The sequence below is a fragment of the Colossoma macropomum genome, unplaced genomic scaffold (assembly GCF_904425465.1).
Source record: "Colossoma macropomum unplaced genomic scaffold, Colossoma_macropomum, whole genome shotgun sequence".
NCBI lineage: Eukaryota > Metazoa > Chordata > Actinopteri > Characiformes > Serrasalmidae > Colossoma > Colossoma macropomum.
In genome coordinates this window covers 20921706-20948627 of record NW_023494785.1, presented here as the reverse complement: position 1 = coordinate 20948627, position 26922 = coordinate 20921706, and the positions used below count along the sequence as shown (strand labels likewise).

At 36.9% G+C, this 26922-nt stretch overlaps 1 protein-coding gene across 2 annotated transcripts; it reads right to left on the bottom strand.

Moving 5' to 3' along the window:
• Window positions 1-4848: 4848 nt before the first annotated feature.
• Window positions 4849-17086, bottom strand: csf3r (colony stimulating factor 3 receptor (granulocyte)). Of its 2 annotated transcripts, none has more exons than XM_036586692.1 (17): window positions 16981-17086; window positions 14490-14581; window positions 14228-14302; window positions 13210-13506; window positions 12368-12500; window positions 12051-12211; window positions 11789-11949; window positions 10681-10834; window positions 9753-9835; window positions 8658-8865; window positions 8322-8504; window positions 8109-8207; window positions 7726-7872; window positions 7509-7649; window positions 7317-7410; window positions 7155-7236; window positions 4849-5742 (listed from the first exon to the last, which is right to left on the bottom strand). In XM_036586692.1, exons 3-17 carry the CDS (start codon window positions 14289-14291, stop codon window positions 5239-5241), a joined length of 2511 nt encoding a protein of 836 aa, XP_036442585.1. In that variant the 5' UTR covers window positions 14292-14302; window positions 14490-14581; window positions 16981-17086; the 3' UTR covers window positions 4849-5238. The 2 variants fall into 2 exon arrangements, with proteins under 2 accessions (XP_036442585.1, XP_036442595.1); XM_036586702.1 differs by having other exon boundaries at window positions 7509-7643.
• Between the last annotated feature and the right edge of the window lie 9836 nt (window positions 17087-26922).

The window sequence follows — 26922 nt, the reverse complement described above, 5'->3', positions numbered from 1 at the left end:
TTTGTGAGAGGACCGCTAACTCCACCTACTGCACTGGAGTGGTAATGCATGAATGCTATTTATACTGTAAGGCAGATTTATACTGAACCTGTTCAAATGAAAGGACAATACATAAATCCACACATAAATATCAGAGTAAAATGAAATTAAAATTTAGATAAATAAAATAAAAAGGTAAATAATTGTAATATTTTAAAAATTATAAAAAATATATAATGAATTTAACATCAATAATAATAAAAACTATGACCAGTACAGACATCATACAGGGATGTGATCTATGTTACTCAGTTATTTAATAATTTCAACTAACACATGAGATGTCTTTTTAGCTTTTTTGCTCAGTTTTATTTGAAATAAGGAGTGTTCAGGTCATTGCAGAGTAGCCTATGACCTGAGGAACCAATGCCATAACTCTATAGTCAGTTCCTCACCTTCAGCCCTGTTTCATCTACACTCTGTTAGCATGCGTTCAAAAGTGTCTGGCATTATAGTGCGAGCACATCCCACATCCCACTCCTGGCTTTCCTCCCTTTTCTGTACACCTAAGTACAGTATCTCCTCCTGTACTGACTTCTGAACAATATGTAGGCATTACTTTCAATTGCTGATATTTCTGGAGTGTTGCTTTCCTTATAGATTTAGTCTTTTTTACCCAATGTGAATTCACCACCGTTCCTCATTTTAGTGCTAATTCTGTCAGATGATTGGCTGCCTCATTAACCCTCACCAACATGTGCTCAATCAAGCAAAATCTCACCTCCATTCCAGTGTGGTTCTTTCTGGAGCTTCACCAGCCTGCCAGAAACCAGCAAAAACAATGAAAAGCTGCACTGATGCAAGCATTCTGCTCTTTCACAGTACAGTAAATCTGTCATCAAATACTGGTTTGAAATATTGATCAACACTTTACGTCTGTCTGATACTAGTACACAGTGATAAAAAAGTCACTTTTGTTAGCTTCCTATTTCAAGTCATTACGTGAATTTGCTAGCAACTTACGGTTTATTTTTCAGCTTATTGATGTAGGCTAAGACAAACACTGCACTGCAATGAATCCATAGGCTAAACCAGGACGAATAACTATTCCTGGAGCATAAATTGTTTTTCTAGAAGCATCTTGATGAAAACCCATCAGAATATACTGATTTATGTCCTAACCTGTCCTTCACACATATCACAGCTTTGTGTCTTTGCTTCACTTCTGGCTGATTAGATCCATGATTCAGAGGGGCTTTGCACTATAAAGCAGGGGTGGCCAAACTTTTTTTTAAAGAGGGCCAGATCATACCATGTCAAAGTACCTGAGAGCTGACATTCACAAATGATTTAAAATATTAAGTTTTCAAAAAATATCAAAAAATCTATACAGTTTTTAGTTTCGTTAGATAATGTTCTTTACGTATCAAATAAATGCAGCAACTGCATTCAGAAATCACTTTATTAAATGAGAAGAGCAGAGTAAACAGCATGAATTGCCAAGTTTTTGTTTGGCCTTAAAGGGTTAATATTTACTGAACTACTGAATCTGCTCTGATAAGACATTGGTGCTCTGAGGCTCTGGTAGCTGCAGTTGCTTTAGTTTCACTCCTGAATATTTATTGTAATGTCCATTATTTGGTTCATATCTATTGATGACGAGTTGATTTTAGTCTTTTGATATTTAAGATACATGTATTCGCTATGACACAATGAAAAAGTACACAAATTTCAATCTTGCCAAAATGGCCAGTTCTCAGTGTTAAGTCTGTGCTATTTGGCTTTTAAGGCAGTAGATTTGTCTAAATGTCATTCAGTAAATGAAGTTGCAGGTCTAGTCAGAGAAAAAAGGGCTCTTAAACTTGCTACCTTTGTTACCACAGTGCAGTTCCTTACACTGTAGTTTTACAGTGCTGCAGCCACCATCAGATGAAAGGAAAAACTACCATATACTCTATTTTAAGATAACACTATCTTAAACAGAAGCCATGGGTCAGTTAAAATCTACCCGTGGTCCACATTTGGCCCTGGGGCCAGACTTTGGACACCGCTGCTATAAAGTAACTTTAGGGCAAAATGCACTATGTAAGGGAGTAAGTACAAACTCAATCTGGTGCAATCTCTAAAATGTTATGATTTTATTTCTCTTAACCTTTATTAACACATACACTCTTAAAACAGATGTGTTAAAAAACAACACCTGTCTCTAACTAGACACATCAGTGGGTTCAGTTGCAGACAACACATTTTATGTTACGTTTTACACAAAATGTGATGAAATATTTCTGTGCCTAGTAATGGATAACATATGTGTTATTTTTAACAAAGAATGTGTTAAATCAGAGAACAATATGACACAAAAAGTATACAAACATGTAACACAAGTGTGTTGTTGTTTAACACATTATGTTTTAGAGCGTAGAAGAATTATAGAGACAGTGTTCTTGTATTTGTAGAATGCAGTATTAAAAGTAGAAACAGATCCATCAGCAGACATAAATACATACATACAGTCAGTGAAGCTCTGTGATTCTCTAATTAGGACAAAATCATTCATACAAAAACAAAACAAACAACACACAAATGAAACAACACATACAATGTCATCCACAAAAACTCAGGCCCGCAGTGGCATAACTATTGGAGGATGGTGACTGCACTGGGGCCTAAGGGGCATCCTGCAGAGACTTGGCCCCTTAAACTCTTTATGGGGCTCCTCATATAGATACTGACACAACTGTACACTCATGACTTACAGAGAGATCCAGTTTCTTAATGAAAATACCTCACCAGTTAGCTACACAGACAGAACTGACATCTGTTTATCTAGTATGATGTCTGTTCATATCTATTCATGTCGTAACAGATTCTTCACTTGTAATATACACATTTTAGTTAACTATAGAGCTGGTGGGTGTTGGTTGAGACATAACAATAGCAAGTAAACCAGCAAATTATATGGTTGTTTTATATCAAAAGTAATTTTCATATGATTGGGCCCATTCATTTTTTGCACTGGGGCACACAAGATCCTAGTTATGCCACTGCAGGCTCAAATATAAGTCACTTAAATCTACTTGTAAAGCATGGGTAAAAGTCAATTTAAAATGTATTAACATTAACAAGCAAAATGCCCCAAAAATAATAAACAGGAATAATTAGGGGTGCGTGATAATATTGGAATCGTATCAGCATCAGCAGATAATTCCTCAAAACATTACCAGCCTTGAACAGATGTTTGGATTTGACCGATATTCCAAATCGAGATTTGAGGACTTATTTATTGTAGTGCTGAAGTGCAGAATGATTAGGAGATGCTGGGCTTCTACAGAATTATCTACATTTTATTAGTTTGATTGCATTTCTAACCTACACTTTGTTGTGTATGTTACATTTCTCTTAATGCTAATCCAAATAGATTTAGTCCAAATGTCTACATTGGAATATTTATGTATTCTACGTTTATGAATGTTTATGCATCGACAAATTTGTTCAGGAAAAAAATAGGACGTTCGAAGAAAAATATAGGATCGGCATCAGCTCACAATTCCTATATCAGTGCATCCCTAGAAATAATATAAAATTATTTAATTATTATTACAATCTGGCAGTAAGAGCTAGAATATAGAACTACATTGCGTCTCTCAGTCATGTGGGTTGATTAACACCAGCTAAGTTAAATTATGGCTTCAGTGCACAGCTTGTCATGGAGGGCAGACTAGCTTCACTCAAAATGAGTTTGATTGTTGGAGCATTACATTCTATTCTGTAGGTCAATGAATATACTGAATGTATTCATTACCATAGGACCTGGACAGCTACAGCTTGCTCCCTTGTAATGAACATTAGAAAGGAAACTAGTGGCAATCACTGAGGGATGTTAATGCAATCAGAGAACTGCATGTCCTTTGGAGGGATTTCAACTGGAGAAAGTGAGGTAAAAAAAAAGGCGAATATTTGAATCTGACAAACCAAAAGTTATTTTAAGCATTTCAGTGTGAACTGTTATTTCCTCTTGCTAGCATAAGTAGTGAATGTCCTAATATTCTAATCTAAACATGAAGCTATTCTAGGCAACTCAGCCTGTACTAACATCAGTGACTATGAGAACACTTCAACCAGAGAGCTAGTCTACAGCTGCAGTCTCAGCTTTCTGTCCAATCAAAAATACTTAGCACTTTACTCATTACTATTTGAAAAATATAGTAAGTGTGATTAATTACCTTAGACATCCTGCCATGTTATTATCAACAAATTATAGTACTGTGCAAAAGACAGAGATCACCCTTCATTTATTTAATTTCCAACCAAAACAGCAAGTTATTTATTTTTCAGGAGATATTTCTGAGAATAGGTATAATATCACTTACATAAGGAGAGGGGAAGTCAAAGGAAAAAAACGCTAACCCTAACCCTAACCGAGTTTTCAAAACTAGAATTCAATAAATGATCAAAAGAGAAATTAGAGAAATAGAAAAAAATGGACTCCTAACAACTGTGTGAGTGTGGCAGACAACCAAAACTGTCCCCATCAGATAAACAGTACTTAAAGCTTTCATCTTTGAGAGAGAAGAGAAGCTCCACTCTTGCTTCAGATCTGAAAAAATCCAAAATCTACTGAGAAAAGGAAATAGATTAAAAAAAGAATATTTTGCAAATCATCTAAAGAAGCTAATGGTGTTCTCTGAACAATAGATTGACCACATCAGAGTCCTGACTCAACATCCCTGAATGTGTTTGGGATTATTCGAGAAGCAGAAAATACAATCAACTTCTAAAACTGAACTTCTTCAGAGGTGTGGGAAAATATCCCTGCAGATTTCCTTAGAAAACTGAAAGCAATTCTGTCCAAAAGAATGGAAGCTGTAATAAAGACAAAGTGTAGAAACATTAAATAATAAAAATCGTACTATATTTAGTTGTTGAGACTTTTTCATTTTAATCATTTTTTATATTGGTTTTATGATTTTTTCCCCTTGTCCTGAAAAATGAATACCTTCCTGTTTTGACTGAAAATTAAATGAATGAAAGGTTATTTCTGACTTTTGAACAGTACAATATGGGGCTGTTAGTCACAGATTGCTGCTGATAAACTCGTTGCATTCATTTAGGAACATTCATATGTGTATACTACATTTCCCAATAAAGTCTTTATATATTGCAAAATGGTCCACTGCTAATTCCAAAACCAGCACACAGCTAGAGTCACAGCTATGCATTCTATTATGCCAGTACAATGTGAATGCAGCCCTTGTGAATTCAGGCCTGATCATTAATGCTCTTGACTTCCAAAGATTTGAGCATAGGGAAATCTTCCCAAAGTGAAACCCTTTCTTCTTTGTTCCCTAAATCCTCCTGAAATGTGGAAAAATGGTCTGCTTCAGAGAGTTCTGCTTGAGTTGACATTTTCTCGTATGGGCGAGGACTGCAAGGTTCCTCTTCGCTCAGGAGGGGTTGTGTGGATTCAGAGCGCAGGTAGGCTGGTGGTGCTGCGGGCTGGGTGCGATATGAATTGGCAAACACAACGGTGGCGTAAGGCACAGACTCACTCTGAGACCCTGAGTTATAGATTCCTGAATCACGGGAAGAGTCAGAGTGGTCGTCATTAACACTTTTACCATCGTATGACCATTTGCCACAGTGGAGGTACTCAGATGTTGAGGGACTTCCCTTCCACAGCTCTTTCTCAGACAAGCTCAGAAGACTGAAGTGAGAGAGATATACCAGGACAGGGTCCTTGACCTCTTTAAATGAGGGGATGTCCTGTAGAGAACAATGTGGCAAATAATTAATTATCTTATAGATTTTATAGAAGAGTTTATTCTATAATGCTGTGTACATGTTTGTACCACTTTGGGATATAACAAGTTTTTGAAAAGAATAACAGCGGATGTAAAATGATTAACACTTTCTTAAAATAAAGATAGTATTAATCACAATGTAGCATTAGTATTTTTTGTATGTGGAAAGCCCACCTTCAACAACTCAGTTAATGAAAAAAACCCTGAGTGGGTCTAAACCACCTGAAAGTGGTTTTGAAAGTGGAACTCATACAAAAGATGAATTTTCAAGGGTCCTTTAGTAAAGGGAATGGTTTTGCTTAGAACCAGGAGTGCTATATAGAACAATTAAATGCATAAATGCTTCTTTGCATGGTGAAGTGGTTCTTTAGATTAATGGAGAATGTGTTGTATATGGTTCTATATAGAACCTTTTTTGAAAATGGTTCTATATAGCAGCAAAAAGGATTCTTCTATTGTTACCAGCTTGACATCTTAACAATAGCAGAGCCCTTTCTGGTGCTATATGTAAGCAGTTAACCAGATACAACACATTCTCCATTAATCTGAAGAACCATTTTACCAAGCAAAGAACCATTTAAGCATGAAATAGTTCTATATAGCATTCATGGTTCTAAATAGAATGATTCCCTTTATTAAAGAACCCTTAAAAACATCTTTTTAAAGAGTCTATACAGAAATGTTATGGTTGCAAGTATACAGATCTAATGTAATTTGTCAAATGATTACACTATTACAGGGTGTCCAGTCTTATACACAAAGGGCTGCAGCTCTCCCTTCCTAACAAGCAGGAGCTCACTTGATTCTACTGCTTAAATCAGTTGCTCTCAGTCTTCAAACGACTGATCACATGTGCACCTGCTGTGCTGAAAAGAGAACATGTAGCCTCACTGACCCTTTTTGTGGATAAGACTGGACACCCCTACACTGGTTCATTTTCACAGCAGGCAAGACAAACTAAAATAAAAGCAAAAATTAAAGGTCATCCTTACTTCCATGACCTCATTACTAGGAAACATCCATATGCAGTCACATACAGTAAAAAGTGTGGAATGGTTTACGCACGTGAAAAAAAATGAATTAAAAAGCTATTTATCTGAGATATTTACCTCATTTGCTCAGAAAAGCACTAATATTAGAATAAATATGAATTCTATGAATAAAGTAAATAATGATTTTACATATGTCAATGTGTTCCCTTAACCATTTCCAACCTCCCCTGCCAGCAGCCCAGCATTACTTTGTCGTTATCATTAAGAAATCCAATGCCCTGTTTGGGTAATCAGTGGTTCATTAAGGTGTGCTGGTAGTGGATTTGAATAAATCTTTCTGATGGCTGGGACTGTCGGGGTAAAGTCCAGAACCATGACATACCTGCTGTGAGTTGGCCATTGTCCACTTTTTAATACTGCTGTTAGCCGGGTCAGGAATCATTGGCCACAAGCACTTCTTCAAGCTGTAACATTAAAAAACAACATTGTACTCTAGATCTTAAAGCATTGAGCAAATCTATCAGTAGACATTTGAGGAGCTTACCACCGATTATTGCTGAAACAGGTAAACACTCCAAGGAACAGAAGTGTCAGCCCAACACAGGCTGGGATAACAATCAGAACTATTTCAAAGGCATCTAAAAAAAATATATTTTTGATTTATAAGTCATTGAACAGTATGACACATTGGTAAGGAAACTAATCATGATGAAAATATTCAGAAATCATCAGTTACCAATAGAAGGAGTCTTCACAGTGACAGTTGTCCCATTGATGCTCCCACCAGTTGTGCTAGTCATGAGGATGATGTTGTAAATGGAAGAAGGTTGAAGATCCTTCAGAATCACACGTTGCTCCGTCCCCTCAAGGTCTATAACTTTATGATAAGCACTGCTGTTAGTGAAAGAGTACAACAGGTATAAGAAGACAAAGACAATATTATTTTTGTTTACCTCCTACACTGTTCTTGTCATCCCAGTAGAAAACCCGATAGCTAGTAATGATTCCATTCCTCTGCTGCAGTGGGATTTCGTCCCAGTAAAGCTCGACATATGAAGGTCTGATCTCTCCAAACTGTGGCTCTGGAGATTTAGAGGGGGCTGGAATCATGGAGAACCAGCATTATAGCTTTTTATTGAGGTATTGTCATTATTATTATTATTATTATTATTATTATTATAACAGTATAAGCCGCTGCACTATTGACATCAATTTATGGCAAAACTACACCACGAGATCCACTAGAGGGAAGTGTTGTATCATTATCCATTCTACTGTACATTTTCACATCAACAGTTCTGTACTGCCTCAGCCACATTTCTCAGCCAAAACTAACCTTTCTGTCTTGTGTATGCCATAACTGTACAGGGCTGGCCAATGCCATTGTTATACTTTGGATATATTGAAATATTATATGGCTGGTAAGGCTCCAGACCTAAAAATTGAAGATAGAAAGATTTTAGCAAGCATTTTAGCAAGTTAAAAATGTAAAAAAGTGTGATCAAAATAAAACTGTAGATGGGCATTTTCTTTTGAATTTGCACTGTACCTGCTACTACCAAGCTGGATTGATTTTTGTCCACAATTTCAAAGGAGATGGTACTAGCCTCATGCAGTGCTTTCCACTCTAATATGTAAAAGCTAACAGCTGAGGCCACTGGGCTTGACCATTCTGTCAGCACAGACTCTTCAGATTCTGGATAAACTCTCAGATAAGGCACAGGGCCCCGTTCTGCAAGGAAACACAAAGAGAGGTTAATTTAAAATAAAATCAGTCTGTACTTGTCTATTTAGGCTGTAATTACTTGTTTATTTATAGGAATTACATGACTAGTAGAAATGACAGAAGGACAAAAAGCAATATATCTAAATGCACTATAGCTACCTGTACGTTTGTACACTGCCACCTCAGTGGGGTTGGATTTTCCTGCTGTGTTCACAGCTGTCAGGTGGATCTTTCTGACATCTACAGGGATCTGGAAAGAGCAGTGTTGCTGGGATGTGTTACACACAGTATTCCTCTGGCTGAGTGGTCTCACGAGTGAGACGATGTAAGACACATTCATGCTGTTGGCACGGAACTGCAAAGATGGCTGAGAGGGAAAGAGTGTAACACGTCAGTGAACATCTGACAGAGCATTGCCAAACAGTGACTGTTAGTTACATTATGGAGGTTGGTTAAACTGTGTGAGGTTGTCTATTTGATTATGCACATCAGAGAGTAAACCGTATATTACATAGCACAGTCATGGCATCAATATCCCACCATCACCGTGAGTCATAATTCCTGGCGTTGCTAAAAACTCAATTAGTTTAGAAGAGAAAAACATCTTCACTCGGCCTTTAAACTCCAGGCTTATTATTAGGTTATTATTCTTAAAGAGCCTATATCCTACATATCTAGTATTTTATCTTTTCATCCTAAAATCCACATATGACTTATGACATGTATGTGGTTTTATGTACCAAAAACAGTCATTAATCATTTGGCTTGACCATTTCCTAACCTCTCTTTATCCATTAGAATCTTTATCCCTTTATCCCTTTCGTTCCTATGCCTTGGAGACGGATCTGCATAGATGAGCTCTGTCCTGATTGGCGGGCCTGCATTACGTCTCTTTCAAAAAGCAGTCCATGCTATAACACTACGTATAACTTCAGCATAGATTGGCAGGGCTAAACTGCTAGGCTAGAATAGGTGCATAGATGTAAATATGTTGCTTTTCACAACATCACAGCAACAGCTTAGTTATATGGACTGTATGGACTGGGTAGTGAATGATACGTTTTGAAAGTTTACATAGTGCATCAAAGTCTTTTATTACAAAAACATGAGGGAAATTTGTTTTTCCATGATATGGAATGAGAGTGAGTGAATTGATGTGTGGCCCACACAGAAGCCCTTAGGGTTTAAGTGGTTAACCAGTCCAAACCTTTAGAAACACAGCTCTGTGAGGTGTTGTAATTGTTGGCTTCTCACCTTCCAAAACAGTTCAGCTCGGTGACGCCTGTTTGCGGACTGCCCCAGCAGCTTCAACCATGTGACCAGATGGCCAGCGGGAGCTGAAAAGAGACCGGTCGATCCAGCACACATCACTACATCAAGGCTTTTAGCATTTATCAAGCAGTGCTGGTGATTAAGTGCAGCTTTTAGAGACACTGTAGCATAGACCGTTCTCATCACCTCTTACACTGCACTCTAAATAAATTATAGTTAGAGAAATACATTTGAATTTGATAAGGCCACAGCAAGAGCAAGGTTTATGAATACACAAGTCATATTGGCAATCTCTGGAAGGAAGATGTGACTTATATTCATTGATTTGTAGTGAATTGAAAGAGACCTATTGGTATGTTCCTACAGCAAGCAGTTGCAAAGCAAAAATATCTATATTTTGAGCAAAAATATCTATATTTTGAGTTCAAACACCTTAAGGACTAAAATGAAAGGATAAATAAATTGGCTTCAGAGGAGACCAGGGCTATGCTCATCGTCAGCAGACAGCTCACAGCTGCATTTCTCAGAGTTTTCTTATTCTTTCCATGAGAGTTCTGGAGTAGATTCCACTGGCTACTCTATATGTCAAGCACTGGTACTGCTATGTCACATTGATGGGAATGGCTTTGACTTTAAATTACAACCAACTGCCAGGGGGATGTGATTGATCAGTATAATTCCCAGCTTTAAGCACCACTTGCTGCACAGAAGGTAGTTCCACTGCAGGAGTGTTTCAGGCTTTACACTCTAGTCAACTGTCTGGCTGAGTCCAAACATTTCTGTGACTAGAACCTCCACACAACTCATCTAATGTTCACTCCCTAGCCTTTTACTTCAGCACTTACTACTTTCAGCTGACAGGATGATGTGATGAGTGAAGCTACAGCAGACACAGAAAAATTGGGAGTACCTTTAATGAGGGTAGTAGCCACAGTGGGATGACTCCACTCACTCCATGGGCTGCTGAGATACCTCACCCTCATCTCAGACTGGTAGTTCATTCCATGAAGCAGATCACACACGTCAACTGGTTTGCCAGATTTACCATTTTTACTAAACGTAACCTATGGGAAATAATCAGATTAGTACTTATTATCCTATTATAAACACATATATAAGCAAACAAATAAACAAAAAACAAATAAAAATATTTTCATAAGCCTAAACTCAACTTATTACTAAATTAAACTTAGCCATAACCCTAAGCTTTTGTAATCAGCTGATTTTCACCAGCTAGATTCCTTTTACACTGTAGATAAGCTGAAATAAAGTGTAAACAAAAAAAAAATAAAGATTTAAATTATGGGGCAAAGATTAAGATGCTTTTGGATATTTTGCAAATATTATCAATCTTTCATCTCCTTTCATTTGAGTGTTCTGGGATGAGCTCTTACAAGCTGCTAAGTAGACAAATGTCCAAACGTTTGTAAACACCCCTTCTAATTAGTGAATTCATCTACTTTAAGGTGATTTGGAGTTTTACTTGTGATCCAGAGCTAATCATCTAACATCAGTGCCTGAAATCACTAATGGCTGATTCAATCAATTCCTCACAGCAATGTTCCAACATCTAGTGTAAAGCTTTCTCATCCAAGTAGAAGGGGACAGGCTGAATATTAATTCTCTTGATTTCAGAAGAAAACATGGAGCAGGTGTTTATAAACTACTGGAGATACAGCTGTATGCAAAAGTTTCCACATTTTGTCGTTTTTCTAAGTGAAAATGCGTTAAATAAGTTCTCTGTAGAGGATGTGTTGTACTTATTTCCACTTAGAAAAGCAACATGTCATTTGACCAAGGGCATCCAAACTTTTGCCTTTAAGTTCTAGACTAACATAATGAGACAATGATTTGAGGAGGAATGGCTATGGTACAGTTAATTCTCAAGGGAAGCTTCCCCATTGATTTCAAAGAATACTTCAATTTTGCTATTAGCAAAAATGAATTGTTTGTAAAAGTTGAAGGAATTCTCCAGTAATATTTCTGACAAATATAGTGGAAATAAGCAGAAAAGTAACCTGCTTTCTGTCCGAAACCTTGCCATCCATAGTTGTAAGTCTGATCTCCATAAACATACGCTTCACAATCCACCTCTGTGGTTCTGAGAGACTCCACATGTGTCGTAGGCATCCGTACTTCCCTGTCCAAACATTCTGAATTTCTGGAGCATCCAACTTAACTGTAAAGGAAACAAATGACATGAACAAGAGGTCCTGAATATGTTCACAAACAGAGTGTCTGTAGTTTTCCTAGAGTAGTTGATAGAAGTGCTTTTCTAACCTGTTTCCATAGGGTCCATCTCCCAGTGCTCAGAGGTGGCTCGGCCCAGGGCATTCACTGCTTCTACATGAACATGCACCGTATAAAACAAGGCAAAGCCATTGCGTGGGACCCTGTAGAAATGCTTCCTAGGTGCCAGAACGTAGTCAAACCTCTGTGTTCTTAAAAAATAAAAATAAATAAATGAAAATAAAAACATTCCTTAGAATAGTACAATTTTGATTGATGTCTTCATATTATGATAAAGTTTGTTGTAATGTAGAACTGTTTTCATACTAAGGAAAAAATTTACTGAGTATTACAATTGTTATAAATACCCAAATTCTGTGTGGAGAGTATAGTTTGTAGGAATGCTTGATGTTTCTTGACCAGGGTTCCATGTGCACAACAGTGAGCATGGTGCAGTTAAATTTAACAGGCAAGTCAGGTTCTGCGGGGCTGGAGGAGGACCTTTATAGATAACAAAAATTGTGAACTGGAATGAGGCATATTTTCACAAAACTCCATTGTACAGTATAAATGAGCATAGAGAAAAACAGCTTAAACTGCTATGCCACAATTTAAAGGAATGAATGCACTGCAACTCCTTCATGTAAAATGTATACTTGTACATGTCGCTTCCTATTGTCACTATCATATCAAAACCTTGTAGCTTTATTTTCTTTGTTTTTATTCTTTTGCACTATTTGAAAATGCCCAGTGCCCTTTACAAAAAAAAATAATTATGAGTTGACCAACAGAAATGGACCAAAATTGCTTTTCGTGTTATTATCGTTGTTGTCATTACATTGTTGTTACATGTAATCAGTGTGCATTAAAGTTAATAGCATTTCTTCTGTGCCCTAGAAAGTTACAGAGCTACAAGGTTGTAATACAACAATGATTATATGAACACAAGAATGGAAGAAAATCTAAACTTTTTTGTATGCAAATAAAATCTTCACTTTAGAATTGCAAAATGCTAAAAGTGGAGAAAATATGAATGATACAATGCCAATATGAACAGAAGGTAATTCAGTTTCTCCTAAATAACATATATTAAAGATATAAAGATAACTGTCTGCTCATTAATGACTGTTAGGTCAGATTAGTTAGTTAGTTTATAATGTGTGATCAGGCACTGATCAAACTCATTTAAAACCACAGGAAAAATCCTTACTTGCTGCCTTGATTTCCACACCAGCTACGACATTGCAGTCTTCATGTCTGCAGATGGCACAATGCAGCATCGCTATCCTGTCTGTGAACTTGTGTATGATGATTTCTTTAATGCTTTCATTCTGATTAGCTACATCACTATAGTTTAAATTAGCTTGGTAAGGCCACTCCACATGAAAATCTTGGCCTTTTGTTAGTGGACAGTCTTCTTTGATGTAACAGGAAGCTGTGACTGGGGAGCCAATCGGTACCACTGCAGATGGAGCGTGGACCTCAGCACATGGTGATGATCTGACATCTTTAGAGAAGAAGAGATACGAAAGAGAATGAAGACAGGGATATGAAAGCAGACTCCATGCTATAACAAGAGAGTAAGCTACCCTCCCCACCTAAGCCTTACGAAACACAGCATTGCAGTTGATCTTCTCGACAGCTAGGCTATTTCAACACACATGGTGAAAAGTGTCACAGCATTGCCGTAAATGTGTCTTTAGTCGTACCAGCTGGATGACCGACAATTACACCCATGGATGTTTTGTTGAATGCTCAATGACCTGCTCAAGTCAGACTACACTCTTTAAAATCAGAGGTTCTTTAATTGTGCCTGGCTTGAATGTATGGTTCTAGGAACAAATTGATAATTGGTATAGAACTTTCACATTGCGAGGAGGTTTTTTAAACTTTAAAAAGTTACTCATATCACATATCGTTTACAAAAGTGGTTCTCTAAAACATCCATGGAAAAGTTCTTCAGGGAAACCAAAAGTGACTTATAAAAGTGGTCATTACTCCAAAGAACCCTTTAGTTGCCACCTTTGTTTTTCAGAATGATGCTGTTAAAATAGTTCATTTGCATTCTCTTTCTAAAAGTGACTTCAAAGTGGTACTTTGCTATTTGTGGTTATCCTACAAATCCAAGAGGGGATATCAGTGAATATCACTTCTTGGTCTCACCTACATAAAATGAACGATGTAATTAGAAGTAAAAAGTTATCAAGAGGAAAATTTTATGCTCTTACTTGCTGTGAATGAACACATAATTGACCACACCACCACACGTACTGAGATCCAGCCATGGGCCATGATGTCACAGTCTAGAAAAGAGACAAAATTTGCTTTTGTTATGTCAGTTATCACACACTCAATGTATATTCAGTGCATTAAGATGTGAACAAAACTGAGCCAAATCAACACAATAAGTCAGATCAACACAATTTCATATACCCACAAATGTTCATTGTTGCAAAAAAGAACAAAATAAACAATGAAAAAAGGGCGTACACAGCGTAAGGAGCAGCAGTCCTTTCAGGGCCGGAACAAAACATCTATGTAGGATTCCTATTCCTCCATGCCTGGTGTACAGTGTAAGCTTTCTGAAAAGAGAAAGGTAAAAGCTCAAAAACGTTATACTGACGAGCTGCTGCCAGGAGTGGACATTCCTCTCGGTTCTCCTCTGTGTGTTTCGCTCTCTTTGGCTGTTTTGCGGTGTACCGTTAGCTCCATCCTGAACCACAGGGGCCAAAAAGAGCAGGAAATCAGTCTGTTGCACAACCTGCTTTGCGACCCTCTAATCTCACACGGTCTTTTTTACTTTCACCATCAGTGCTTTAGCCTTGCACACAGAGTGAACTAATCACCCCACCCATTAATTTTCTACAATAATCTACATTGTATCTTCTACGCTTTATGTGTGATTTCCCGACACCCTGAGAGGTGTCACATTCTCACAGTCTTACAGAAAAGTGCAAAACTGAACCTGCTTATATGAGAATATAAATGGAACAATCTAGAAAAGAGCCAAAATATCGAACACGCTATGCAATTAAAAAGGTCCGATTGTACCTTAAAGCTTAGTCTTGAAGGTCCATTACCCAGGGGAAAGAGGCATATTCATACCAGTTCAGAATTTCAAGCCTTTTTACAACTTTTTAATAGAAAAGTAAAATAAAAAGCCTGAAGTCCAGACATGACTGAAAAGTAATAAAAAAGAAAGAAGCAGAATGTCATATATTCATGGTCAAACTGCAAAGTGCTACCTTTTTGAATAATCTGATGGGAGGTTCCAAGACAGTTTAACAAAATTATACAGAATTCCCAACAGGTTCTAGATACTAACTGAATATGTGTGGCATACAAACTCTAAAGTGCTGTGTAATTATTTTTGGTAAAATGATGACAAAGTACCAAGACAGTGGACAGAGGTTGGACAGAGTAACACATAAGAACTCTGTGTCTAAAGTCAGCTGCACCTGATCAGTGTAGAAAAATATTAATTCAGCCAAATTTAAAAGCGTCAGTTTATTTTTCCGAGTAGTAGAAACATTCCAACACAATCAGCCCCTGTGGTAAATAAAGAACCTCTCTTTCTCTCTCTCTGTGTGTGTGTGTGTGTGTGTGTGTGTGTGTGTGTGTGTGTGTGTGTGTGTGTGAATGTTAGTAAGATGGCAGTATTGAAGTTATACTCTATTCTTTTCTTATCAGTGGCTCACATAAAGGCCTTCACTTCTCGGCATTCGCCTTTCAGCGTTTCTCCCTATTGCAGGGGCTAATTGCCTGTGGCTCCTAAATGTGCTTTGCAGCCTGCTGGGGAGAGTGCAGTTATTATATTTGTAGTGATTTCTTTTGTGACCGCCTGGCATGTTGCTCCAGCACCATGATTTAATGTGCTTGTGAACACAAATGAGACTGCCAATTTCTCATTTTCCATTAAAGGACCTCAGTATTGCTTATGTGTGTTCACTCTCTCTCTCTCTCTCTCTCTCTCTCGATTTGCCTCCATGCATTTATTAACCAAAAAGTTATCATATTAATGCAAATATGGCAGAACATAACAAATGACTTACATATAGTAGTAGGCCTTTAAGAATCTCTGCTGCCACAAATTGCTTTGTTTGCTTCCATGAAATGGATTCATTAAAATAGCAAGTAATACTAGTAAGAGAAAGAACAGCTCTTCTATAAATGGCCATGGAGTACATCCTTAACACATCTCTCTTTTGCTTACTTGTTGTCCACATGAGTCATTTTCATTTTTCCCTGATGGTATGTAACTCTTCTGTCCAGTAAAACAATGGCCTTAGAACATTCTGTACTTGATTAAGAAATTATCTTACAGGAAACAGTCCATCTCTATCTCTTTCTCTCTCATTCTCTTGTTCTCTTGTTCACCCTTTTTTTGTTTCACTGCCCCCCCAACAAAAAATAATTGCCAGACCTCCTCCATGGTACCATCTAAAACTGTGCTGTTGCTCAATAATTGAAGACAAAGAAGAAGAAGAAGAACTGGGTTTGAAAAATAAATCCCTTTCACATCCTCATTTTAAAAAGAAAGGGCAGTATGTACGCTAGATTTTAGATCTCAGAATTAAAACTTGAAATTTTTGGTTTTAAAACATGTTTAAAATAAGAAAAAGTGGAATAATGTTACACAATATCAGAATAAAATAATATTTAAGGTATCCAAACTTCACATTTTGGCCTAAAAAACATCAAGAGGCTTAGATAAAGACTGTTTGGAGGATATACAGAAGAGTTTATCATATGAACTTTTTCAAAGTCTCAAAATATGTGATGGGTTAAAAAAATAACCAACTAATGAAAAATACAATTAAACAAACCATCTGTAAAGCTAAAAGTCTCATAAGGCACATCTGATACATACACACACCATCTTTCTCATTATTTAAATGCAGCGTAAAGATCTGTTTACGACTGGAAAACTGAATGACAGATAAAAAACGATAAAGAAGCGTAATCACAGAACAGCACTCACCACATAAAGCACCGCGGCCTGAGAGCGTTTTCATTGTCTTTGACGGCACCAAGACAAGATCAGACTAATCTGATTACACTTGTGAAGCCACTCTCTGCGTTAGGCCAGGGCAGCTCTGTGGTTCTGCATTTATCTACCGGGATCACATGATTTGTAAAAGAAAGAAAAAAAAAGAAGAAGCAAGCCAGAGATTGACTTAGCTTTCATAATAAAGACTGAAAACAAGACAAACTGATAATGAAAGATACATTCAAAAGTAGAATATAGCCTGGAGTGTTTATTTTAAAAAAGGAGTACATTATTTGCTACACCAAGTTCTATGTTTGGACTTTATTCTTGATGACAGGACTGGAGTCATGTAACATTAAACAATATCCAAGTTCAACATCACAGGATTTCTTAGAAGTAAGTCGTAAGGGCCAGTATGTGTTTTTATTCACTGATATCTTATGTATGTATGTATATATATATATATATATATATATATACTGGGTGATACAGCGTGATTAAAAAAGATTCATCCGATTTCAAAATGATTTATTTCACTTGTAAGTCATTACAGAACAATGCAGTAAATCGTGAATGGTTTAAGTGAGCATAAAGTTTATTATGTAATTTTGCAAGTGCTCAATATGAACCTCCTCCAGCTGTACAGACATCAACGCGATAGTCAAATTCATCTCATACTCGATTGAGCATGTTGGGTGTCACTGTACTCACGGCTTTTTCAATGCGGTTTCGGAGCTCATCCAGTGTTGTGGAACCAACGACGAACGCTCTAAGCTGTTGGAGGTTCACTGCCGATGAAAATCAAGTTGCACAGTTATGATGGATTCACTCTTATTGAAGTGGAGAACGCAAAACGCTTTCTGCTCAGGGGTCGCCATCTCCTCGCAGATCATCTTCCAGTGACAGTCAGAAATTCTATGACCCCCTCTTTCAATTGGTATGTGATTGGTTCCTAGGCGCAAAATCAAACAAATCTTTTAGACAGATAGATAGATAGATAGATAGATAGATAGATAGATAGATAGATAGATAGATAGACAGACATGGGAAAAAAATGAACAGCATTTGGGTAAACAAAAATGTTCCAAGGCCAATGTGTTTGGGCATCTTCCCCTGAAGGTCTCGAAGTTCTCTGATCCTTTGATTTAAGGGATCAAAATATGAATATTGCTACATAAAAATACTGTGTAAAGGCCTTAGGCATCTAAGTAAAATGTTTAAAACTATTTATTGGGGTAATAAGAGTGTTTTTGCCAGTTAAAACACCAAATAACATTGGAATAGATATAAATTATTTCTTGTAGAATAGATTTATCCATCACAAGCAGACTTAATTTTACATGATGAGGCACTAACTTAGACAAACCAGACACTGGATTATAACTACAAATAATATTGAGCTGCCACTAGGAGAAGTTTGTAAAAGTGAATACACTGACATACTTCTTTTAACCCTTTAGGACCAATGCAAAACCAAGACTATTTCTGCCTTTTAATCTGATCTTCCACATTAATTACATGACTTCTCAGAGCTGCTGTTGCATTTTTTTGATATGTAAAGAATATGATCAACAAAGCTGAAAACTTGCAGATTGATATTCAGTTTTCACAAACTACCTTTTTGAACCACAAAACATATGATCGGGAACATATATCACACACACGTTGCATTTAATCAATGATTCAATAATAATAATAATAATAATAATAATAATAATAATAATAAGCTCTTTCTGATCTGATGTCATTAAGTTACCTGAAAATAAGGCTACCACTGTAAATATACGCTATTACAACTACAAGTAATATGCTACAATCTAGTACTAATCAACACTGCGATGACACTACCAGCTTTTTAGATTGTAGTGTACTGCAGTTAGCACTGTGGTAGTTAGTTGACTACCACACTTAAGAAAGTTGTTTTGTGTGATGTATTCTGGTCTTATGATGCGAATTAAATGTACAGGAGTGGCTAACATTGGCTTACATGTTGCATATATGTAGAAATATTACTGTTCAGACTACCTTGTAAAACAAATGACACAATGACAAATGCCAATGATATTAATGTGGGACAAAATGTGTAGGCTTTGGAACCAAAAAACATGATGGGGTGACATCATAAATTTTGCCCACAGACAAAAATGGATCAGACTAAGGGCTTATACGGATGCTACCAGTGAGCTACAAAATGACGAGACATTCTCTGAGGTCTAATGTGAAGTATCAACAGAGAATTTCTACTTAAAGAGAACTCCCACTCAGTGACCTCACCTGAGTTGATCAGATGCTGGAGGGTGCTCACAAGAGAATCCAAAAAGAAAGCAAAGGAAAGGACACATTGTGTTGGCATTAACAAGTGGCTGTCGCGAATTACTAAAAAGGGCCAAGGACTCTTTAGTGCCTGTAAGAACATCAGAGAGGCGGTCGCTGCTCTTTTTCACTTTGCATATGCCTTTATAGAAATTTGCTATTCCTATAGGAGTTTCCTATAAATGCATATGCATGTAGGAGGATAATGTTATAGTTCTGTACATTATTTAACACACTATTTAACATGGCTGTCATTGCTGTTGCTAAGAGACAGAGAAAATAAAGTGTTTATAGCACAAATGAATTTATTTCCAGCTAAAAAAATCTAACAAAAATTGTGAATGCCCAACATGTTATATCATCATTAATTTGATGAAGAAAATAAAAAAATCTAAACTGATTGCTTCTTGTTGAACAGTGCTTTAAACTGCTATTTTCTAATTCTGTGAATATATTTTACTCTTTTCAAAGTGTATTAAGAGCAGGTTTATCTAAATAATAAGAACCATGGGCAGAGCTATTTGACTATTAATGCACTTTGAGTGAGTGGGAAGGACAAAAGACCAGAGCAGGAAGAAGCAATAGAGAAATCATCTCAATATACGTTGCAGCTTGATGGTTAAAATATGTATATGTATAAATGTGTGCTAACTTAGGCGGTGACACTTGGGCTAGCAGGCTAAAAAAATCAGTAGCACAAACGAAAAAAGGTTGTAACACAGAGAGGAGTACGTTTGAAAGTGCGCTCAAAAATCTTCACAGCACAAAAGTATAGTCTGAAAACTGGGGAATTTGGACACCACATTAACATCAATCACAGCAGTGCATTGTTTCAGCCACTCTGGGTTAAAGTGGCACTAGAGTTGAGGAAGAGGCCTCGACAAGTGAGTGGTTTGAGTGTGCTTTCAGATGAGCTAAAACTAGAACTGTTGGCTTCTTTACATGCTGTTGTTAGGACTGTGATAACTCTGGATGTATTCCGCATCATGACTGGGACACTGACAGTGATGCCTGAAGGCACTGTGGCTTCTCCTCACTCTCTGCACCAGGAAGCTTCAGCAACAGCTACAGTGTTAAACACCCTTGAAAATTCTCCAAATAAGATGTGGCTACTTTCTGAGCTGATTTATACCCTGAATTTGGATTACTTCCAACTGAATGAACACATTGTTCCATATGGATAAGATTTAAGTTTTTACACTAGTTCTTACACAGCACTTTGAGAAGCAAGTTTGCCAACATGCCTGTAAACAAACTTGAACCTCAAAGAAAACTTGTCTTATGTTACAAATAAATAACCAGTCTTTTCCCTTCAAACTATTGTCTCTGTTTGTTTCAACTTAAAAATTTTAGCTAAGCTTACTTGAAATTTTTAAGGAAACTGGTTTCCTGATCTTTGCCAAGTAAGGTAAACGCTTAGATTTGTAATGATAACTTTCTGTTTACTGTCCACTTAACATAACATGAATCTTTAAGTTTTATTATTTGACATTTTGGTGTTTAGCCATAGTCAGATTTATTGTCAAAACATGAGTTTCACATACAGGGTTCTATTAAGCTTTACCAACTTAAAACTAATGAAGAACTGTACTTGAAAATATTAAGTCTGTTTCCTGACATTTTCTGAGTAAAGTCGACTTACACCACAAAGCGTTTAGCTCAGCCCACCAGGTTATTAGACATTATTTTGAAGTCACAATGCTGAGAAAATAAACCATTCAGATAATACAATCTGAAACAGAATCAGTGGATAAGAATGGTTTGGCTGTGTCCCAAACCACACACATCTATACTTTACATTACACACTACACTAATGAACATTTATATTGTGCTGGTCATATGTTAATTATGAAGTTGCACCTGTGCTTATTTGCTTGAAAGTTCTTAGCAGCTAACCTACTAAATTAGCCACCCCCACAGGCGCAATGTGTCGACAGACTGTCAGTAATTAGCGCCTCATCTCAATCTGCCCCATGGTCTCTAAATGCACCTACAAGATGCACCATAAAGATATTTATGTCTATTTAAGTGGCCAGTGAGTGTACACAGTGTTTAAAAATCACAGCTGCTCATATTAGCAGAGCATACACATGCCACAGCCATAGTGTCAATGCAGTGCCGAGTGTGATGAGCTACAGTTAGCAATTGTGTACCTACATAGTCAGTCTACCTAACAATATTGAGGACTCTGAGTGTATTTATAACATACAGGTGAACAAACAGCAACTCAATATATATGGTCTAGTTCCACCCCCTAATTTCAGTGTAGTCAGCAGCATTGTCTGGGCATTTCTGTTTAAGATTTGCTCCTAGCCAAAAACAGATCTGTTCACTGCATGCCATGTCCTCACCAATAGACCAGAAACATGCAAGCAGACTGGAGTCTATTCCATTAATCATCCCCCCTTTTTGCAATACAATCTTTTACAAGGTTACTTTGTTTTTAACCTTCAAAGTCCTTCAACATCAGGCCCCTTCTTCCGAGAAGAAAAGAAGAAATCAGCACAGCTACGCAACAAAAACAGGAAATGTTGTAAGTTCTGTGATCTCACAGCAGTAAAGCAGATGTGGGTGGATGAACACGAATCTTGGGTGTGTGAAATTGAATCTTAAATATAAGTGTAACCTGTGCCTCCACCTCATTACGCATGGCAGACCATTTGTTAAATTATGTTTATTAGTTCAGCAAATTATAAAATAATTGTCAGTGTCAAGGTATCTTACTTATTATAAACTCACCCACTCAGTTACCAACTGCCTATCAGAAGTAGTAAACCACAACAGCTAATCAAGAAGCAGAATAGACAATAGGACTAAATTCCAGTGTTATGAAGAGAGAGGAAAAAGATGCTCCATGCTAATAAAAACACATTATCTAATTAGAGTGAAGCTGACACATTTTCCTTCATTTCTGTGCTAATTGGCAATAATGGATAGATTGCTTGGCGTGAGACATTACATACTTTATGAACTTCTGCAGCTAATCACGTACGGAGAAGAGTGGAGTGTTTTGAGTCAGTGTATGTGTTGAGCAACAGCACGTATCTAGGAAACCATAAACAAAATTTGTCCTATGACCCTAAAAAGAAGGTTGATTTCATCAATCCACGGATTCTGTATCAGAGGGAAGCAAACAGAAATCAGTCTTAGCAAACCAGAAATAAATACATGGTTTTTGCCCAGTAAAAATATTGTTTTGCATAGGAACAAATGTAAATGTACACTTTAATATACTTCATACTTACTAAAACATGTATAAGCCACAAAAAGAAATCACAAATCTAGCATAGCATTGTTTTTTATATTTTTGAGTGAGGTGGCTTTGTCGACATAGCGACACAGTGAAAGTTAAAAATTAGATTGTTTGTGTTTTTTTCTTTTTTGATGAGGAGTAATGACTTGCTTTGCATTTTGCTTTTGCAAAAAACACTTTTTTCAATAATAAACATTAGATGATGTGATGCAAACTGAAAACTGGCTCATATCCCCCCCCAGCTGACTTATTATTAGTCATTATGTGACACAAACTGACACATTATTCTGGACTAGACTCAGTAAAAACAGTTGTCTGTAATAGCCAGTTAACAATAGCCCAGTCAGAATGTGCTAAAGTAAACCAATAATAAGTTTGTACTTCTAACTTTAAAACCAACTTTACCAACCAGATTTCACCATATTTATCGTTTTCTGATGTTTGTTATGCATACTAGGGCCTGGATCCTCTTTATGAGCCCCTGCTCACCAGATTTAAGCTGAGACACTATGGGTGAACACAGTATTTTTTTTTTACACAATAGACATCACAATGAATGCCATTTATTTACTGACATTCTTACATGTACTGTTTGCATTGGGAGTTGTGCAAAAAATAATATTTAGATATGCAAATGAGACATTGTGTACTTTAATATGCATATATTTGCATATTTTTTAGAAATCTACCTTTTGGATGATATTAGAATCAAAGTGTTTATTTCACTGTATAAACATTCTCCAGAGAGATCATTATTGTCATCAGATTATTGAAATCTCTTTCTTTTATTTCTTAATCACTGCTAATGTGTGTGCACTGATTTTATAAAACATTTTTCAGTTCATTTTTAGTGCAAAATCTGGCATAAATACACCATTTACATGAATGTTATCATTAGAACAAAAGAAATTGCCTTTCCTAGATGCTTCTTTTATTTCCAAGCATGATTGCATCACTGTTTAAGATGTTTTTTAAATATTTCACAACATTCCCAACCTCAAATTGCCTCTGCAATACATTCTATTTTTTGGAACGTGTTGCAGGCATCAGTTTCAGAATGAATGAATGTTTACAAAAAAAAAAGAAGTTGATAAGATCATTAGATATCTTGTCTTTGTACTGATTTTTTTTTCAACAACAGGTCAAAGTAAAGGTATAAATCATTGCTTTTTGTTTTTATTTCACATACTGCTCCAACTTTGTAATCGGATCTGTCTCTCAGTTTAGAGTGTACTACTGAGATTAACTGAAATTCAAAGTCTGATTTCTGCCTGGAAATAAAAACTTAAAATTGAAAAAGAAGCCTGTCTCTTGCCGCCATGGGGTTGTTTACATTGTCCTGATTAGGCAGAGAGGTAGAGTTTTTCTTGCTTCTAATTCCATTTTGAATTACACAGATCAGCCATAACATTAAATTCACTTCCTTTTTTCTACACTCATTGTACATTTTATCAGTTCCACTTACCATATAGGTGCACTTTTAATTCTACAATTAGATTGTAGTCCATCTGTTCCTCTGTATTTGTTTTTACCCTGCTTTTTACTGTGTTCTTCAATGGTCAGGACCCCCCACAGGACCACCACAGAGCAGGTATTATTTGGGTGGTGGATCATTCTCAGAACTGCAGTGACACTGACATGGTTGTGGCATGTTAGTGTGTGTTGCGCTGGTGCGAGTGGATCAGACACAGCAGCGCTGCTAGAGTTTTTAAATACTTCAGTGTCTCTGCTGAACTGAGAATAATCCAGCAACCAAAAATACCCAGCCAACAGTGTCCTGTGACAACCAATAAAAGACTAGAGGATGACCAACACAAACTGTGCAGCAACAGATAAGCGTCTCTGACTTTACATCTACAAGGTGGACCAACAAATTAGGCATGTCTAATAGAGTGGACAGTAAGTGGACATAGTGTTTAAAAACTCCAGCAGCACTGCTGTGTCTGATCCACTCCTACCAGCACAACACAAATTAAAAACAAGCATGTGGCTTTAATGTTATGGCTGATCAATGTATGATTGAATAGGACTTTTGGCAATGTTCTGTAAAGCTTGTCCAACCAGTGGACCACAGTAAGGTCAATTGGCAGCAGAGCTGCTATGAAGCATCTAATTCATATCTGCGAATAAAAGCTATAGTAGGAAATAGCACAGTTGCTCTGTGCACTTTATAGTCGTCTCTGAGAGAGCAGTGCAGTATAGGAGGACTGAGTGTGTGTGTGTCTGGGGGTGTGGGGGTGGTGTGGGGGCAGACAAGCTTAGACTCACGCTCCTGCTCCTTACAAGCATCCAATCCACTCCTATCTAGTACCTGTCACAGGCAGCCTGCAAAATGGAATTGACTATTGATTTCCCTCTTACCACAGGTCAGTGGCACTGGCAGGGCTGTATGCTGGGGGATACTGGGTGTGAGAGGGAGGACATGCATAGGGGGGTGTTGGTGGGGCAGGGGACAGAGGGAAAACTACAGTCTTATTAGCCACGCCAGTCCTCCATGACTTGCAAGGAAGGAGGACCTGAAGAGATGTAAACAAGCTATAGAGTGCGGTGAGAAAACAAAGTACACAGGGTGGATGTTAGGGTACACAGTTAATCACACTGTATCGTCATTGTGGTATGAGTTCCTGAGAAATACACATCATCAAGGGCTGTGATATCAGAATGAATCTTCTTTTGCACACATTGCGAAAAGTGATGGAATTATATTAGAGAGAATGCAGGGTTAGAAGCCTTTTCTAGCACTGTTGTTTCAAGGTCTATACTCGCTGCACATCCGGAGACACACAGAAATTTTACAAATTTTTTGTATAGTTAAGCCTGAACAGCCTTTTACAGGCTTTGAATACTTGCTGATATTTCCGAACAAGTACTCAAATACTTCTCCCTAAAATTACTCCTAAAAATAATAATGTTTGTTATTAGTGTTTTAGTCGTCTGTCTGATCAAAGGTGTGCTTCCATTTTAACCAGTGTTTAAGTCCACACTAACCAAAACACAAGCCATTTTTTTTCCACTTGCATACAAATGAAGTACAAACTTCATAAATATCCAGTCAAATCACACACTACCACTTTCTATAACATTTCCAACTGTATTTAAAAAGCCATTTCCTAAAATATGATGATCTTGTTGCTGTGGAAGTTGCAGAGCCACTTCTGTGCTGCACTAACAATGGGCCTCATTCACCAGCTGTTCTTAGAACTTTCTTCTTTAAACCCACTTACACAGTTTTTACAAAGATTCTGACATTCTCCAGTGTTTTCTTATTTAGGATTTGTTCTTAGGTAAGAACAGAATCTACACACACTCAAAAGCACAAAAGTGTGAACAATTACGCAGTTTAAGAACACGTCGACTTTTTCTTAGAACCTGTGTCAAGAACACATTTAAGAAAAAACTTAGGACGATATTGATGAATGAGGCCCATTGTTTTGTTATAAAACATGTTCATAGCTAGCAAGCACTGAACTTTTCTGAGCTTATTGTATGTAAAGTTGCATGAAAAAGTTTCTGAACTCTCGGAACCACCTGCACTAAGGACTACCTGGACTACTAAATAATCTTCATTCATAATGATAGATTCATAATGAAAGAGATTTTTAACACAAAGCACATATAATAATTTACACTACCATATCCATAATATGCAATATGTTAACCTCTCAGATAATGGCAGACTGAAAAGATTAGAGTGAAGTGCCCATCAGTTCAGACAAATTTTTGATGCATAAAAAGACAAATTTCGGTTAACATCTCAGATTAGAGTTACTAGGATCCCAGCTAAGGAGCTGGAAACACGACATGTTCATGAGTCTCTAAGAGTGGAGTTCAGGAGGGGTCATCACAGACAAGCCACTGCTGTCCAAAAGAAACACTACACAAGGTCATTCAAATGCAATCAGAAACCGTTCAGTTCAGGAATGTTTGGTTTTTCGTTCGGGTCTGTTAACTGATCATAATAAATATGTTAACTAATTTTCAGTGTTCAAAATCTTGCATGTTTTATGTGGCTAATTTCCAAATGTCCAGTATAATGGACAGTGCAATATATTGAAATTATTAAAAATAATATTATTCTCATATTTAAGAACTTCATACTGTCACTCTGTAATAAAGACAATATTATCCATTGACAGTGTATATAAAGTAAATCCATTAGTTGCTTGTGTAAAATATACTGTAGAATTAAAGATGAGAACAAGAGAATGACAGAACAAGTAAACATGTAAACTGATCATTACAAAACAAACAAGCAAACAAATAAATAGTAATTTGAAATAATGCAACTTATTGTAAGACTATTTTATTATTATTATTATTATTATTATTATTATTATTATTATTATGCACTGACCCACTCCATTCT

Coding starts and splice junctions, on each gene's coding strand:
- csf3r (XM_036586692.1), bottom strand. CDS start 14,291: ATGGCCCATGGCTGGATCTCAGTACGTGTGGTGGTGTGGTCAATTATG. Junction 12,212..12,367: donor ACTCTCCACACAGAATTTGG/GTATTTATAACA, acceptor TTATTTTTTAAG/AACACAGAGGTTTGACTACG. Junction 8,505..8,657: donor GGCAGTGTACAAACGTACAG/GTAGCTATAGTG, acceptor GTTTCCTTGCAG/AACGGGGCCCTGTGCCTTAT.